This window comes from Sorghum bicolor, chromosome 1 (assembly GCF_000003195.3).
Source record: "Sorghum bicolor cultivar BTx623 chromosome 1, Sorghum_bicolor_NCBIv3, whole genome shotgun sequence".
Lineage (NCBI taxonomy): Eukaryota > Viridiplantae > Streptophyta > Magnoliopsida > Poales > Poaceae > Sorghum > Sorghum bicolor.
This window is the reverse complement of record NC_012870.2, coordinates 13193329-13211719: the sequence shown is the minus strand read 5'-3', so window position 1 is coordinate 13211719 and position 18391 is coordinate 13193329. Positions and strand designations below refer to the sequence as shown.

General features: G+C 44.0%; 1 protein-coding gene across 2 annotated transcripts; it reads left to right on the top strand.

The window, feature by feature from the left end:
* LOC8062468 (signal recognition particle 54 kDa protein 2) lies at window positions 14179-16477 on the top strand. Of its 2 annotated transcripts, XM_021454179.1 has the most exons (2): window positions 14179-14202; window positions 15426-16477. In XM_021454179.1, exons 1-2 carry the CDS (start codon window positions 14179-14181, stop codon window positions 16461-16463), a joined length of 1062 nt encoding a protein of 353 aa, XP_021309854.1. In that variant the 3' UTR covers window positions 16464-16477. The 2 variants fall into 2 exon arrangements, with proteins under 2 accessions (XP_021309854.1, XP_002466776.1); XM_002466731.2 differs by lacking the exon at window positions 14179-14202 and having other exon boundaries at window positions 15033-16477.

The window sequence follows — 18391 nt, the reverse complement described above, 5'->3', positions numbered from 1 at the left end:
ATAGAGCTCAAATGATTTATAGTTTTTGAAATATATTTTGAAAATAATTTTTTTTTAATACGAGTGATTTTTGAATGTGAATTTTTGGGATGTTACACCTAGGCACTTCATGTTTAGTTTGTCAGTGGGTCCAAGACTAACATCCTAGGACCCGTCTCTATAAATAGCACATTTTACGGATGTGATTTTCTTAGGATAGTTTGAAATTGGGTATGTGTAGTTTGGAGAAATCCTAGATATCTCTACACACCACCACATCGTCATTGCCGGAGATTCCGAGCTAGAACCCAATTGAAGTGCCTGACATGGATTGCTTGTCGTCGAGGTGCTAGAACGGTTCACACGACAGACACATGCAGCGAGAATTTAGGACACCATTGGGCATGGACGTGGCGATGCTAGGGTTATTTGACGGGAATGGCTGAACTCATAGGGTTGTGCATGTCTTTGCCACTGGAGCTAGAGGTACGGACCGTACAGCCCAATCCTGAGTCCCCGAATGTCCCACTGCTATAGCCCTAGTCATATTGTGTGATTTCGAATGTGTTGGCAGAGCGCAACTAGACTCACCTAGGTTGGAGCTAGATGGCTGCAAGAATTGTCAAGGAGATGGCATAGGATGGAAGAAGCCAAGAAGGTGACATACGATGGAAGAAGCCAGTAGAAAAAAATAAGAGAAGTGTAGTGGCTGATTTCTGATTGACACGACAACATAAAAGAAAAAGAGATATACAGAGACAAATTTATTAAATTTTATAGGAAGAGCAAAACATAGACACTTTTGCTAGTAATAAAAACAATAAAATATGAAACCCCCATAAACGAAAAAGGCAGCAAACACAAAATCAACGTTCATCGTGCATGATGAAACAAACAAACATACAAAAAAAAATCCGCGCGTACTATACGAGAAAAAAGAAACCAAGAAAAAAATAAAGTAACAGACGTCCGCAGGAAACACGAACGACGAGAGAAAAAGTAAACGGATGAAGGTAAGGGTATTACGGTTAATACAAAACCGGGTTTTGGTAGAGTAAGAGAGAAGTCATCTTGATTCGGATTCATCAGGTGCGGCAGGAGGACGCCCCACGTATATAAACCGATTCGTTTTCCGTTTCCAGGTTGTACTGTATAGTCTATATCCATTCAAACTGCAAGGGGGGCAGTTTGGTGCGCTCCTATCCTCAAACCTCTGCTCCATCAGCTGCAAGAGAGGTTCAGGGATCGAACTTGATGTCACACCCATATTGTAAGAACAAAATAGGATGCATAAAAGACTCATATGTGCCCCAGAAACAGTCGCACACATAAGTGGACAAATCTCAAATGTACCATCGCAGTGTTTATTACATAGAGGAATATATATTGAATCACATAGTCTCATACAAAAATGATAGCATAAAGTAAACAACGCTCTCGACGGAAGCTCCACACAGGGACACTGTTGACTGGTTGACCCCAAACCTAGTACTCATAACGGTAATCCTCATTCCAGTCATCTTCATTATCATATCCTGAGGTGTTGGGAAATTGCAAGAGTGAGCACATATCGTACTCCACAAGTATAACCAGGGGTTCATGAGGCTCAAATAGCTGACACTGGTTTGACTGCAATTAGCTTTTAATAGTGGATAGCATGTTCATAATTAATGAGCAATTGTCAAGGAAGCATAAATAATCCATTAATCCCATGATCAAATGTAAGCATAATTAACTCATAGCATAAACAATAATCAAATGAACATAATAACATAACAAGCTCATCATCTTAATGTAGATGTCCCCAAGGCCGCTCCTGACCGTGAGCTCGGCTAGTATACCAGTTTTACACTCTGCAGAGGTTGTACATCTTTACCCATGAGTCATGATTTACCCTTTCGCCCGAGGTAGCTAATCTCTTAACCCCCTTCCTAGGGAGGTCGGCAGGGATCACTATGAAGCCTTTCAAAAGTTCGTCTAACAAGTTAGGGCCGCAAGGTTTCCTTTGCGAGCAGATATAGATACCCCCCTTCCGAATGGCACAATGACGCGCAGCCTATACACATAGGGACAGGGGCTCGCACTATACCCGTGTCGGTTCAGCCCCTCCGCCCTTTCGGGTAACCTCTAACAAGCTAGAAAAGGTCTCCATACTGAGCTAAAGCCAGAGCCATTATAGCCCTCATGGTTGCACTGTTATCCCGGGTGATCACGTACAGACAAGATCTCATACAGTTATTTGTCATTCTTTTATGTTCATTGCATAGCTATTAATCATCTTACAAGATCATGGATTATATCAAGCACTAGCACATCTACACCAAATGCATATCAAGTAGGTAGCAAGGAATACAGGTAACAATCATCTATGATTTTGCTAAGGTCGACAAGGTGATAGCATGCATATGATGTATATATGTAGTTAATAGTGAATAGGTAACAAGGATGGTCCCAAGTTATACTTGCCTTGCTCAAAGCTCTCCTGAGCTTGCTGGTCCTCAAAAGCTTGGGCTTGGTCACCAACGTACGGCTCACCGTCTAATCCCAATCATCAATCAACAACACGCATTCCAATGTAGACAATCATACACGAAGCAAACAAGATATAATTAGAGCAATACACCAAACAGTAGTAAAACAAATGTAAAAGTTTATCAAAATATTCTACGCAGCGCTACGATCACACAAACGTAAAGTTCACGAAAATCGGATTTAAAACGTAGAAGTTATGAATTTTCTAAGATTTCTATAGAGAAATAATTAATTAAATAGAACCAGGAAATAAAAAGTTTCAAAACAGTAAACTAATATTTCTAACATGTAGATATCGTAGATACGAATCCAACGGAATTTGAATGGACAAAAACGGAGTTAAAATGAGCATTTTATAAGCAAAACAAATCTAGTGGCAATTCTGTAATTTCTGGAAAGCGCCTTTGAAACTCAGCTGACAGAAATACGCTTTTGAAAACTGGAAAGCGTAAACTCCTCCAGGGCGCCAGGACCGCGGGTTTAAATAAGAGGAAGCCGAGGGTCTCTTTAAGAGTTTTCACCCCGAAGGGGTATCTTCTAATCACGATCGTCGATTCGCAAACGGACGGCTGGTGTTCGATCTGGGCGGGGCTGGCCGGCCTCCTCGCCGGAACAGGAGCGGCCGCGGCGGCTTTCCATTGCCGGCGTCAAGCTCCTCGCCGGAGTTCACCAAAGCGACGCTGCGGCTCACCAAAAACAACACCGAAGGCACTGGATTGAAGAGAAAGGAATGGCGAGCTCACCACGGGGGTCGGCTCGGCCCGGGAAGGAGCAGTTGCGCGCGGCGGCGGTAGGAGTTCACGGCGAGATCCAAACTCCGAAGAACGCGACGGCTAGGGCTCGGATAGAACTCCGTGGGTGCGAAAGGGGTCCCTCGGGGTGCTTAGGAACTTTATAGAGGTTTGATTCTTCGAAAAAGGCAAGGGATCGCGGGATTACGGTCTTGGCTCGGGAAGGAAGCTTCCCCTGCTCGCGTCACGGCTGGGAAGAAGAAGGGAAGGTGAGAGAGGAGGCTGACGCGTGGGGCCAAGCTGTCGGCGGAAGGAAGAAAGGAGGGAGTGCGCGCGGGCCGGCCTGGCCGCCTGGTGGGCCGCGCTAGCGGGCCAGGGTGGGGGAGTAAGCAGGCCAGAGAGACTGGGCCGAGGGGTGAGAGGGGGGGAAGTTCGGCTGGGGTTTCTCTTTTTTTTTTTTTCTTTTCTGTTTTCTTTTTCCAAGACAAATTCCAAAAAGGCTTTTTGAATAGAATTTGAGAGCAAATAACTTTCAACAAATATCAGCAGCACAAAATAAATGCTATTCTCAGCATGAATGCAAAAGCATGCTGTTGGTCTTATGATGAATTTTATTCTCCACAAAATATTTGATTTGCTAAATTCAATGCCCATAAAAAAAATATTTAAATAAATCCAATTAAATCCTATTAATTGAAATTCAAATTTCGGGTGTTACAAACTCTACCCCCCTTAAAAGAATCTCGTCCTCGAGATTGAGCAGAACTTACTCAAATAAATATGAATATGATTTTCTCAGGTCATCCTCTCTTTCCCAAGTTGCCTCTGCTTCCGAATGCCGATTCCACTGTACTTTGCACATTCTGATGACCCGACTTCTGGTGACCCTCTCTGCTGTCTCCAATATTTTGACCGGATACTCTTCATAGGTGAGGTCACCTTTAACGGAAAGTTCTTCCAATGGTAGTTGCTCCTCCGGTACACGCAAACACTTCTTAAGTTGTGACACATGGAACACATCGTGCACACCAGATAAACTTTCCGGCAATTCTAACCGATATGCTACTTCTCCACGCCTTTCTAAAACTTTAAACGGACCAACATACCTTGGAGCTAGCTTTCCCTTCATATTAAACCTCTTCACACTCCGCATAGGTGACACTTTCAGATAGACATAATCACCCACTTCAAAAGCCAACTCTCTCCTACGCGTATCTGCATAGCTTTTCTGACGAGATTGAGCAATTCTCAAGTTATCCCGAATAGTCCGCACTTGTTGTTCTGCATGTCTAAGCACATCTGTCCCAAACACCTGAGTTTCTCCCGTCTGATTCCAAAACAAAGGTGTCCTACACTTCCGACCATATAGGGCCTCGAACGGTGCCATCTTAAGACTTTGCTGATAGCTGTTGTTGTAGGAGAATTCTGCATATGGCAAACTCTTGTCCCAACTAGCCCCATACTGCAAAGCACAAGCTCTCAACATATCCTCCAATATCTGATTGATCCTCTCAGTCTGTCCATCTGTCTGTGGATGATATGCTGTGCTGAAATTCAACTTGGTTCCCAATGAATCATGCACTGCTTTCCAAAAGTGAGATGTGAATTGAGTACCCCTATCTGACACAATCTTCTTAGGTACCCCATGCAAACAAACAATTCTCTCCATATACAGCTCAGCTAGGCGTTCTCCAGTGTACTTAGTTTTAACAGGTATGAAATGAGCCACTTTAGTCAAACGATCTACTATCACCCATATTGAGTCATACCCTCTCTGTGTTCGTGGTAAACCCACTATGAAATCCATACCCACTTCTTCCCACTTCCATTCCGGAATCTTCATTGGTTGCAACAGTCCAGCTGGCCTCTGATGTTCAGCTTTCACTCGCTGACAAGTATCACACACAGCAACATACTCAGCTACATCTCTCTTTAAACCATACCACCAGTACTTCTGTCTTAGATCTAGATACATCTTAGTGCTCCCAGGGTGAATGGAATATGCTGACTCATGAGCCTCTCTCAGAATCGTATCACGAATAGCCTTCACTTCCGGAACACATATCCTTTTTCCAAACCACAATACACCATTGTCATCTATTCTGAATCCTGGTGCTTTGCCTAATGCCACATTCTGTGCTATCTCCTTTAGTTTCTCATCTTCCAATTGTCCTTTCAATATCTCTTCCTCTAGGGTAGGAGTGATCTCAATTTCCGTAGCATTTACTACCATTCCCAAGTTCAAATATGCAAATTCAGCACACAACTCCTCAGATTCAGGTGTCGCCTGAAGCTCATTAGCATATTTCTTTCTGCTAAGTGCATCAGCTACGACGTTCGCCTTCCCAGGATGATAATGCACTTCCAAATCATAATCCTTTATCAGTTCCAACCATCTTCGTTGCCTCAAATTCAGATCTGTCTGAGTGAAGATGTACTTCAAACTCTTATGATCAGTGTATATGTCACTCTTATGCCCAATCAAATAGTGTCTCCAAATCTTCAATGCATGAACCACAGCTGCTAACTCCAAATCATGAGTAGGATAATTCAGTTCATGTTTCCTCAACTGTCTAGATGCATAAGCAACAACTCTACCTTCTTGCATAAGAACACAACCCAAACCCAGACGGGAAGCATCACAATAGATAGAGAAACTCTTACTCAGATCTGGCAAAACCAACACAGGTGCAGTAGTCAATCTCTTCTTGAACTCCTCAAAACTAGCTTGACACTTGTCAGACCACACAAACTTAGCATTCTTCTCTAATAGAGCAGTCATAGGCTTTGCAAGTTTTGAGAACCCTTCAATGAATCTACGATAGTAACCAGCTAGACCAAGAAAACTGCGAATTTCACTTACATCGGTAGGTGGTTTCCAATTCAACACATCTTTCACCTTACTAGGATCCACTGCAATACCACCATTTGAGACAACATGACCAAGAAAAGAAACTTCCTCCAACCAAAACTCACACTTACTACGCTTAGCATACAACTTATGTTCTCTAAGTTTCTGTAAGACCAATCTCAGATGTTCAGCATGTTCTTCCTTGGTTTTAGAGAATACCAGAATATCATCAATAAAGACCACCACAAACTTATCCAGATACTCCATAAATACTTTATTCATCATGTACATAAAGTAAGCTGGTGCATTGGTCAAACCAAAAGACATAACTGTATACTCATATAACCCATACCTTGTTGTGAAAGCTGTCTTTGGTATATCTGAATTCCGAATCTTCAATTGATGATAACCAGAACGCAAATCAATCTTAGAGAACACACAAGCACCTCTTAGCTGATCAAATAAGTCATCAATCCTAGGCAATGGATATTTATTCTTGATAGTGACCTCATTAAGTGACCGATAATCAACACACATCCTCTGACTACCATCCTTCTTATCAACAAAGATAACTGGTGCACCCCATGGTGAGGAACTAGGACGAATGAACCCTTTATCTTGCAATTCCTTAATTTGTTTCTTAAGTTCTTCTAGTTCCTTAACCCCCATCCTATATGGTCTTTTAGCTATGGGTGCAGTACCAGGTAGTAATTCAATAATAAATTCAATGTCTCGGTCAGGTGGCATACCTGGCAATTCGTCTGGAAAGACATCCGGAAACTCATCCACTACCAAATTCTGAGGATCAACATCATCAGTCAGTTGGTTCACTTTAGCTGTGAGTGGTGCTTGCATTGTTACATCAACACTGATTCTTTCTCCCTTTGGTGTTGTCAGAACCACTACTCTCTCTTTGCAGTTAATATTTGTCGCATGTTGCTTCATCCAATCCAAACCCAAGATCACATCTATGCCTGAAGTTCTCATAACCATGGGACTGATAGGAAAATCTACCCCCCTTAAAGAAAGACTTGCTGAGGGGCAACGTAAAGAAACTGGTATAGTCCCACCCGGTGAATTAACTAACATAGGGGTGTTCATTGCAACAAGAGGAAGGCTATGAACTCTAACAAATGCTTGCGATATGAAAGTATGTGAAGCTCCAGAATCAAATAAAACTGTAGCAGGGATAGAGTTGATGCTGAACGTACCCATCATGATTTCTGGTCCCTCCTGAACAGTTTCTGCTGCCACGTTGTTCACCTTTGCTGAATTAGGAGTGGATCTCCGGTCGTTGTACTGCGGATTAAACTTCTCTGGGCAATCATAGGACATATGCCCTTCCTTCCCACAACGGAAACACCTGGTAGGATTGTTAGAAGCACTCCTTTTTGTAGAGTTGGCATTTGAGTTCCCTGAGCGAGGTGTCTGCTGACCATGCTGCTGTTGATTATGGTTACGTTGTTGGAATGGAGGACGTTGGTTCCCACTCTGTGACTGATTCTGGAAACGCTGGGGTTGCTGGTTACGGTTCCACTGACTAACTGGTCCCTGGAACCTCTGCTGATGGCCTTGATGGGAACTAAAACGCTGACGGTTGTTGCTCCCAGATCCTTGTACCAGCATCCTTCTCTTCTTATCCTGACTCTTCCGCATATTATCAAGCACGATAGCACGATTCACAAGAGCTTGAAAGGTAGGATAAGTGTTTCCTGCCAACTGCAACCTGAGTTCATAGTACAAGCCCTTCATGAATAGACGCTGCTTATCAGCATCTTCCCTGACATCATTTGGAGCATAGCGAGCCAACTGTTCAAATGTGTCATGATATTCTGCTACAGTCATGGAGCCCATCCTGAGTGATCTGAATTCTTCTTGTTTGAGCTCCATCACTCCTTCATTTATATGTCGAGCTCTGAAGTCCCTACAGAATTCCAGCCATGTGACAGGAGAAGCATTGTTGGGGCGAGCAGCTTGATACGACTCCCACCATGTCTGAGCTGCACCTTGAAGCTGTCCAGAAGCATACAACACCTTCTCCAAGTCATTGCACTGTGCTATGTTTAGCTGCCTCTCCACAGCACGTAACCAATCATCTGCCTCCATGGGATCAGCTGAGTGTGTAAATACCGGAGGTCTTCCCTTCATAAACTCTCCACGCTTGTCCCTCACATGAACAGGTGGTGGTGTTGGTGGAGGTTGTTGCTGCAGGTGCTGCATGAAAACGTGCATCATCTGATTTTGGGTTTGCATGAGTTCCTCCACGGTGATTGGAGCATTGCCACCATTGCCATTGTCATTGCCATTGCCACGGCCTCTGCCTCTGCCTCTTCCCCTTGCTGCCATCTGCATTCCAAGGTATATAAACACATCTTAGTAATGTCCAACATGACAATTACAAGAGTTAACCGAATCTGAAATTTTCTGGGTAACATCCAACATCAGCAGATCAGAAAATCAGTAATATCTCGAGTTCCATAATTCAAAAGGATACATGCTGTACACCGTTGGAAAGATAAAGAAATTGTCTACAACTTTCATTTAGATCATATTACCAGATTCCAACGTGAGGTTAACCAAAAACTGGGTACAACCGAAACTGTTCCAGAATTCCAGACTGCGCAGAAACCTCAACTTTAAACAGTCATAACTCACAGCTCATAATAGATAATATGGTCATTCTTGCGGCATTGGAAATATATGAAAGTCTACTTTTTCCCAAAAAAATTTGATGAACATTGCACGAGCAGAATTTGATTTATTCCAGAATCATTGCAGACTGCTCCAGAAAACAGCAAAAGACAGAAACAGGATATGACCCCAACCCACTATTTATTCATATTCTTACTTAAGGTTCTTAACTAGGGAACTTGTGGACATGCCCACAAAGTCCCAGCACTCATTACAAAAAAATCCAAATCACACATATTCATAATAACAAATCAGCAAGCACACCAAGTTCACGCCACAATAGCAAAAGACTCGAAATAACTCGTAAACTACTAACGTTCCTATTACATATGGGTTCTTTTCTATTCCTCGGGTGCAGCATCCTTCAAGATGGGTTCAACATGCAGCCTCTTATGAAGTTTGGGACGGCCTAACTCTGCTCGAAGGTCATCTGCTTCCCGTCGCTCTTTCTCCATCAGTTTCCTCTCACGGTGCAGTTCATTCTCCAACTCTATCACCTTGAGTGTCAGCTCATAAGTCAACTCCACTTGTGCTTGAAGCTTTGGTTGTGAAGCATCTGCAACTTCTATGGTCCAAGTCATCTTCTCTGGTACAAAGCGAGGATAGTGGTATGTTGCATTGTACTGAACATCCTCAAAGCGTCTACCCCGGTAAAAGATCAAGGCCTGGTAAGCTGCATCTGCCATGCTCTCTCTCATCGTGTCCCGGCTGATTCGAGCGATGTGTTTTGATTCCACCTTTCGAATCCCCTTAGTGGCATCCAGTGTCTTGACTATCAGCTCTGCAATCCAAAGTGATCTCCTCAGAGGGTGTTTGTGCTCAGTGCAGTTATACTCCAGTGTGGCTTGCAAATCTGGGTAATGGTGTTTCAATGTCAGCACCAAGTTCTCATGGAAGAAATCCTTGGGATCTGCCTCTGGAATCCACAGCTCAGTAGTCCATCCCATCCTTGCATTAGCAGACTGTGGTGGAGGTAGATCTTGCATCTCCTCATCCTCAGGCACTTCCTCCTGAGCTTCCACCCTTGATTCCTCATCTTCCAGCTCAGGAACTCCATCCACATGCTGTCCTCCTAGGTTGAACATGGCACGGTACTCCTCAGCAGCCATGCGTGCAGCACTACGGGTGCGGGGCGGCATCTACAAAAAGTTTTTAGACATAGGTCAGATGGATGCAATAATTTCACAATAGAGCAAGATAGAGAAGCATAAACTTTTAACAAATAACAAGGCCATAGTGGGAAGCATGAAGTAAGTAAAATAAGGACCTAAGTTTTCGACCATTTGCTAACTAGGTTTGCGTCCTACAGTCAACAAAGCTTTGATACCAATTTGTCACACCCATATTGTAAGAACAAAATAGGATGCATAAAAGACTCATATGTGCCCCAGAAACAGTCGCACACATAAGTGGACAAATCTCAAATGTACCATCGCAGTGTTTATTACATAGAGGAATATATATTGAATCACATAGTCTCATACAAAAATGATAGCATAAAGTAAACAACGCTCTCGACGGAAGCTCCACACAGGGACACTGTTGACTGGTTGACCCCAAACCTAGTACTCATAACGGTAATCCTCATTCCAGTCATCTTCATTATCATATCCTGAGGTGTTGGGAAATTGCAAGAGTGAGCACATATCGTACTCCACAAGTATAACCAGGGGTTCATGAGGCTCAAATAGCTGACACTGGTTTGACTGCAATTAGCTTTTAATAGTGGATAGCATGTTCATAATTAATGAGCAATTGTCAAGGAAGCATAAATAATCCATTAATCCCATGATCAAATGTAAGCATAATTAACTCATAGCATAAACAATAATCAAATGAACATAATAACATAACAAGCTCATCATCTTAATGTAGATGTCCCCAAGGCCGCTCCTGACCGTGAGCTCGGCTAATTTGTCACACCCATATTGTAAGAACAAAATAGGATGCATAAAAGACTCATATGTGCCCCAGAAACAGTCGCACACATAAGTGGACAAATCTCAAATGTACCATCGCAGTGTTTATTACATAGAGGAATATATATTGAATCACATAGTCTCATACAAAAATGATAGCATAAAGTAAACAACGCTCTCGACGGAAGCTCCACACAGGGACACTGTTGACTGGTTGACCCCAAACCTAGTACTCATAACGGTAATCCTCATTCCAGTCATCTTCATTATCATATCCTGAGGTGTTGGGAAATTGCAAGAGTGAGCACATATCGTACTCCACAAGTATAACCAGGGGTTCATGAGGCTCAAATAGCTGACACTGGTTTGACTGCAATTAGCTTTTAATAGTGGATAGCATGTTCATAATTAATGAGCAATTGTCAAGGAAGCATAAATAATCCATTAATCCCATGATCAAATGTAAGCATAATTAACTCATAGCATAAACAATAATCAAATGAACATAATAACATAACAAGCTCATCATCTTAATGTAGATGTCCCCAAGGCCGCTCCTGACCGTGAGCTCGGCTAGTATACCAGTTTTACACTCTGCAGAGGTTGTACATCTTTACCCATGAGTCATGATTTACCCTTTCGCCCGAGGTAGCTAATCTCTTAACCCCCTTCCTAGGGAGGTCGGCAGGGATCACTATGAAGCCTTTCAAAAGTTCGTCTAACAAGTTATGGCCGCAAGGTTTCCTTTGCGAGCAGATATAGATACCCCCCTTCCGAATGGCACAATGACGCGCAGCCTATACACATAGGGACAGGGGCTCGCACTATACCCGTGTCGGTTCAGCCCCTCCGCCCTTTCGGGTAACCTCTAACAAGCTAGAAAAGGTCTCCATACTGAGCTAAAGCCAGAGCCATTATAGCCCTCATGGTTGCACTGTTATCCCGGGTGATCACGTACAGACAAGATCTCATACAGTTATTTGTCATTCTTTTATGTTCATTGCATAGCTATTAATCATCTTACAAGATCATGGATTATATCAAGCACTAGCACATCTACACCAAATGCATATCAAGTAGGTAGCAAGGAATACAGGTAACAATCATCTATGATTTTGCTAAGGTCGACAAGGTGATAGCATGCATATGATGTATATATGTAGTTAATAGTGAATAGGTAACAAGGATGGTCCCAAGTTATACTTGCCTTGCTCAAAGCTCTCCTGAGCTTGCTGGTCCTCAAAAGCTTGGGCTTGGTCACCAACGTACGGCTCACCGTCTAATCCCAATCATCAATCAACAACACGCATTCCAATGTAGACAATCATACACGAAGCAAACAAGATATAATTAGAGCAATACACCAAACAGTAGTAAAACAAATGTAAAAGTTTATCAAAATATTCTACGCAGCGCTACGATCACACAAACGTAAAGTTCACGAAAATCGGATTTAAAACGTAGAAGTTATGAATTTTCTAAGATTTCTATAGAGAAATAATTAATTAAATAGAACCAGGAAATAAAAAGTTTCAAAACAGTAAACTAATATTTCTAACATGTAGATATCGTAGATACGAATCCAACGGAATTTGAATGGACAAAAACGGAGTTAAAATGAGCATTTTATAAGCAAAACAAATCTAGTGGCAATTCTGTAATTTCTGGAAAGCGCCTTTGAAACTCAGCTGACAGAAATACGCTTTTGAAAACTGGAAAGCGTAAACTCCTCCAGGGCGCCAGGACCGCGGGTTTAAATAAGAGGAAGCCGAGGGTCTCTTTAAGAGTTTTCACCCCGAAGGGGTATCTTCTAATCACGATCGTCGATTCGCAAACGGACGGCTGGTGTTCGATCTGGGCGGGGCTGGCCGGCCTCCTCGCCGGAACAGGAGCGGCCGCGGCGGCTTTCCATTGCCGGCGTCAAGCTCCTCGCCGGAGTTCACCAAAGCGACGCTGCGGCTCACCAAAAACAACACCGAAGGCACTGGATTGAAGAGAAAGGAATGGCGAGCTCACCACGGGGGTCGGCTCGGCCCGGGAAGGAGCAGTTGCGCGCGGCGGCGGTAGGAGTTCACGGCGAGATCCAAACTCCGAAGAACGCGACGGCTAGGGCTCGGATAGAACTCCGTGGGTGCGAAAGGGGTCCCTCGGGGTGCTTAGGAACTTTATAGAGGTTTGATTCTTCGAAAAAGGCAAGGGATCGCGGGATTACGGTCTTGGCTCGGGAAGGAAGCTTCCCCTGCTCGCGTCACGGCTGGGAAGAAGAAGGGAAGGTGAGAGAGGAGGCTGACGCGTGGGGCCAAGCTGTCGGCGGAAGGAAGAAAGGAGGGAGTGCGCGCGGGCCGGCCTGGCCGCCTGGTGGGCCGCGCTAGCGGGCCAGGGTGGGGGAGTAAGCAGGCCAGAGAGACTGGGCCGAGGGGTGAGAGGGGGGGAAGTTCGGCTGGGGTTTCTCTTTTTTTTTTTTTTTCTGTTTTCTTTTTCCAAGACAAATTCCAAAAAGGCTTTTTGAATAGAATTTGAGAGCAAATAACTTTCAACAAATATCAGCAGCACAAAATAAATGCTATTCTCAGCATGAATGCAAAAGCATGTTGTTGGTCTTATGATGAATTTTATTCTCCACAAAATATTTGATTTGCTAAATTCAATGCCCATAAAAAAAATATTTAAATAAATCCAATTAAATCCTATTAATTGAAATTCAAATTTCGGGTGTTACACTTGATCCATGCCACGCCTGGTCTGTACGAACCGCGGTTACCCAGGGATCGAACCGGCTAGCCCACATTGCTGCAACTCACATGGGATCAAAAGCAATGCTTCACGTACTACAATATGCACATACATACGTATATGTCACTGCAGCTCACGTACACGGGATCAAAAGCAGTGAACTCCATACTACAATATGCATGCATCAAGTGTACATGTTCCATAAACAATTAATTTGTGTTTGATTAAGGATAAACCTGCAACTAGGTGTTAATCTACAGCAAAATTGGGACCTGAACATTGTCTTTTATAACTATATCCCTGAACTTTGTTTGACAAAGGACCACACATTCCAATAGCAAATCAAATGACTGAGTATTATCCTTCCACTCAGGCACACTGAAATGTGTTGAAGCTGAGATTAATACTTCAGTAGGAACATTCAGAAACATTCAGAACTGAAATGACAGAACATTTCCATAACTAAAATAGGAAGCAAGGGCAAATAGCTTAATACTTTAGAACATTCATTACAGACAATGTATTTCCACTGCAGGCCAGCAAATAAGCATATCATTTACATGACGTTGAGAATGTTTTATCCTACAAATAATTTATAGACAACTTCAAAATGCTACTTCCTCTTGGCAGCAGAATCATATGACTGTAAATCTCAGCTACAGAATCATATGCTTTCTGAATATCTGCCATTCTGCTTCTTGTACTCTCTGCATCAAATATAGGAGGCGCCACAGATCAGTATATGACACTAATAATTCAAAGAAAAGTATTGTCTTTGATAAGTACAAGGAAGTCAGCTAGCTACTGATAATCCTTTTTTTCTCGCTCAGGATCCATCGAAACTGATCCATCAATCCGAAAATGAATCACAAGCTGATCCATCAAAACGAGGCCGACGCACCTTGGCTACGCAGATCGTCTAGTGTTTAGTCCCGGATTACTATGAGTGGTACAATGGAATGAGCATGTAAATTTTGGGCAGGTATTGTATAAGTTCTGCTCATGTTATTTAGGTAGCAGTAGCACTCGTGATGTGTTAATGAACTCTGCTTTCAGAAGTAAAAGACTTGATTGTGTCAATTGAGAACAAGATGGAAGTAATTTGGAGTCTGACATTGTCGATTAGCAATGTCAATTGACCAAAAAAAAAACCGATGTTGAAGAAACACTCCACGACAATGACAAGTTATTATTATTATTATGTCTACCGAATTTTCTCTTCACATCATTTCAATATATCTTAGAATCCAGGCTCTGCAGTACGAACTATTTTTGGGCAGTAGCACAACATCTAGTCTTCCAAGATTCAGATTCCAATCACGAGAGGAAGGAGCCAAGCGATCCTACCAGCGTGGGACTCGACGGCGAATCAATCATGTAGTAGTGTCCCTTGCAGTCGACCCGCTCCGAAGTCCGAACCGGACGCCTAAACCAGGAGCAGATCGTATTTGACAACGGGTCGACCCGTCCCCCTTGCAGTTCTAATATCCATATAAATATATAATAAATAGCAGGCAAGCAGGTGTTCCATACTTCCCACCTGTGATTGATTAAATAAATAAATCTGGTGAATCGACGGGAAAATCAAGATCTAAGATGGTGTTGTCCCAGCTAAGCGGGAGCCTGAAAGGCGCGCTGTCGCGGATGTGCAACGCGACTTTGGTGGATCAGAAGGTGCTCGACGACTGCCTGAACGAGATCTCCCGCGCGCTCCTGCAGGCCGACGTCCGCTTCGAGACGGTCCGCCGCGTGCAGGCCACCATCAAGAGCACCGTCAACCTGCAGGCGCTCGCCGACGGCACCAACAAGCGCCGCGTCATCCATCGCGCCGTCGTGGCCGAGCTGCGCCGCACGCTGGACCCCGGCAAGCCCTCCTTCGCCCCGACCAAAGGGAGGAAGCCCGCCAGCGTCGTCATGTTCGTCGGCCTGCAGGGCTCCGGCAAGACCACCACCTGCGTCAAGTACGCCGACTACCACCGCCGCCACAAGGGGCTCAGCCCGGCGCTGGTCTGCGCCGACACGTTCCGCGCCGGCGCCTTCGACCAGCTGAAGCAGAACGCGACCAAAGCCGGCATCCCGTTCTACGGCAGCCACACCGAGTCCGACCCCGTCAAGGTCGCCGTCGAGGGCGTGGACAGGTTCAGGGACGAGGACGCCTGCGACCTCATCGTCGTCGACACGAGCGGCCGCCACAGGCAGGAGGCCGCGCTCCTGGAGGAGATGCGGCAGGTCGCGGACGCCACGAGGCCCGACCTGGTGGTCTTCGTCATGGACGCCAGCATCGGCCAGGCCGCCTTCCAGCAGGCGCAGGCGTTCAGGCAGAGCACCCCGGTGGGCGCCGTGATCGTCACCAAGATGGACGGCCACGCCAAGGGCGGCGGCGCGCTCAGCGCCGTCGCGGCCACCAAAAGCCCTGTGATCTTCATCGGAACCGGGGAGCATATCCCAGACCTCGAGGCCTTCGACGCCAAGTCGTTTGTGAGTCGTCTGCTAGGCTTGGGAGACCTGTCTGGCCTCATGGACAAGATGCATGGAATTCCTGCTTATGACAACAGATCACCGTATCAGATTCTGGAGGAGCTGACCAAGGAAAACTTCACGCTCAGAGCTCTACGCAAGCTGTTCCGGGCAATGCTCAGTATGGGCCCTCTTGGGCAGCTCGTCTCCATGATACCTGGACTGATTAGCGACAGGTTTAGTGAGAAGGAAGGGCACGCGAAGATGAAGAGGTACATGACCATGATGGACTCCATGACTGATGCGGAGCTCGACGGGACCAGCACGAAGCTGATGAACCAGTCACGGATCAAACGGGTGGCTCGGGGGTCCGGCAGGCCCGTCAGGGACGTGGTGGACATGCTGGAGGAGCACAAGCGAATGGCCAAAATGATGAGCAAGTTGCCAAACGTCAAGAGACCCAACGACATAAACACCTTGGTCAATGCCATCCCTCAGCCTCTGTTGAATCAGTTTGGTGGCAAGTTTGGGCTGCAGAGTCTCATCAGACAAATGGGCGCCCAAAATTGATGTAAACCCTTTTTAAAGTCGTGGGCACCAGCCGATGTGTTAGTCTTACAAAATTTATGTAGCTACTCGCAAAGAAGAAGAAGAAGAAGATAGACAGACTGTCGTGGGAGTACAACTCCACTCAAGTTTTGCTAAAAAAAAGTTGAAGTCTGACAAAGATTTTTAAATAAAGTATATAAAGGTATAGGTATATACGATAAAAATCTTGAGTGAATAAAGGTATATTGAAGATATATGATAAAAAATATATGAAGCTTTTTTATCAACTTTTTAAAGGTATCTTGAGCTAGATGATATGTATGGAGGAGATGGTGAAAACCACATGTTGATCAAGTGATTGAAGAGAAGAACTGAGGAGCAAGGCCGAAGGCGAAGTTATGTATGATAGGGCTTTGTTTTTTACTGGTCAAGACAATGGAGCGTGTGGTCAGGTTTAGGTTAGATCACTACCCAAGAATAGACTATCACTGCCGGTTTAAAAACCTCATCACTGCTGTTTTTGATCTGGCATAACTAATGCGACAATGATGGGCTCATCACTACTGGTTTTAAAACCCACAGTGATAAGGTTTTAAGAAAACCTTTAAACAAGATGAAAAAAGAGCTAAAAAAGTTTATTCTAGGAGAGACCCCACCAGCAATCCACATTTTAATATAACCAGCCGGCTGAGCTCGAACACACAACCTCATGCTTCACGCGTTTTTGTCCATAAGCACTCCATCTGTAAGACATATGTGCACATTTGGGATATTTATTCTCCCTATTTTATGATCATCTAGTTTTAAAATGGGTATTTGAGACTGAAGGGCCGAGATGCGGATTGGATTAGAGGGGTGTGAATATTTCTTTCTAAAACTTTAACGCGCCGGCTGACCGAAATAAATACGGAATTAAAACTATCGGTCTAGCCAAGACTACACCCCTCTATCTAAGTTCTCTAACACATTGTAAAAGATCCTAAACAAGCAAACAAGGTGTTTCCTTAGCAAGAGCTCACCTAACTAATTCTAAGAGCAAGGTTACACAAACCTAGACCGAGGAGCACAAGCGAATGGCTAAAATGATGAGCAAGTTGCCAAACGTCAAGAGAACCAACGACATAAACCACTTGGTCAATGCCATCCCTCAGCCTCTGTTGAATCAGTTTGGTGGCAAGTTTGGGCTGCAGAATCTCATCAGACAAATGGGCCAATAGGAATATGGTGTGAGGGGAGGATTTTGGTGGCCAATTAAATTTGGGGTCTCAAGTATGGGCCCTGCTGGAACTCTATTTTTCATCTGAGCATTCATATTTAGCGATAAGGGTTTAAGTAGAGGTCGTGTTGGAGTTGTTCTTATAAAGCAAAACCTCAAAAATCACTAAGCAAAAACTCATTAGCTATTTTCTCAACATGTAAGTTGTCCATCTAGATAATACACTATCACATACAATTAAAATCCATTAGCACATGCAACTATAATGTCTACGATTGCAAGACACATTATGTTGTCCATGTCATCATATCAAGCAATCCATTAATCCGCAATTCTCACATCAACATGCAGGGTATGCCTCTAGTTCTATCTATTTATTGGTCTTCTCAAGCACACGCTTTCAACCAAACATGTGGTCTAAAATTAACTCTAAACTTTAGCCCACCTCATACTAGAGCCGTAAACCTCAAAAGTGAGCTAAAATGCTCTCAAATTTTTAGAGCAAGTTTAGGGAAGGACATGGAAACAGGCTCAGACATCTGCAGATTTCATCCCATTTCTAGATAACTATGAGGCAACACTTTTGCAAGACAAGTAGCACAGGCCTCCAACCAATACTGCTTGGTTCAATGCCGCATAGCATTCATTTAAGGTCTTCTTTAGTTCGCGAAATTTTTTGGGTTTCACTACTGTAACATTTTTTGCTTTATTTGACAATTATTATTCAATTATA

Excerpts from the sequence above, each read along its gene's own strand:
- LOC8062468 (XM_002466731.2), top strand. The coding sequence starts at position 15,033 with ATGGTGTTGTCCCAGCTAAGCGGGAGCCTGAAAGGCGCGCTGTCGCGG.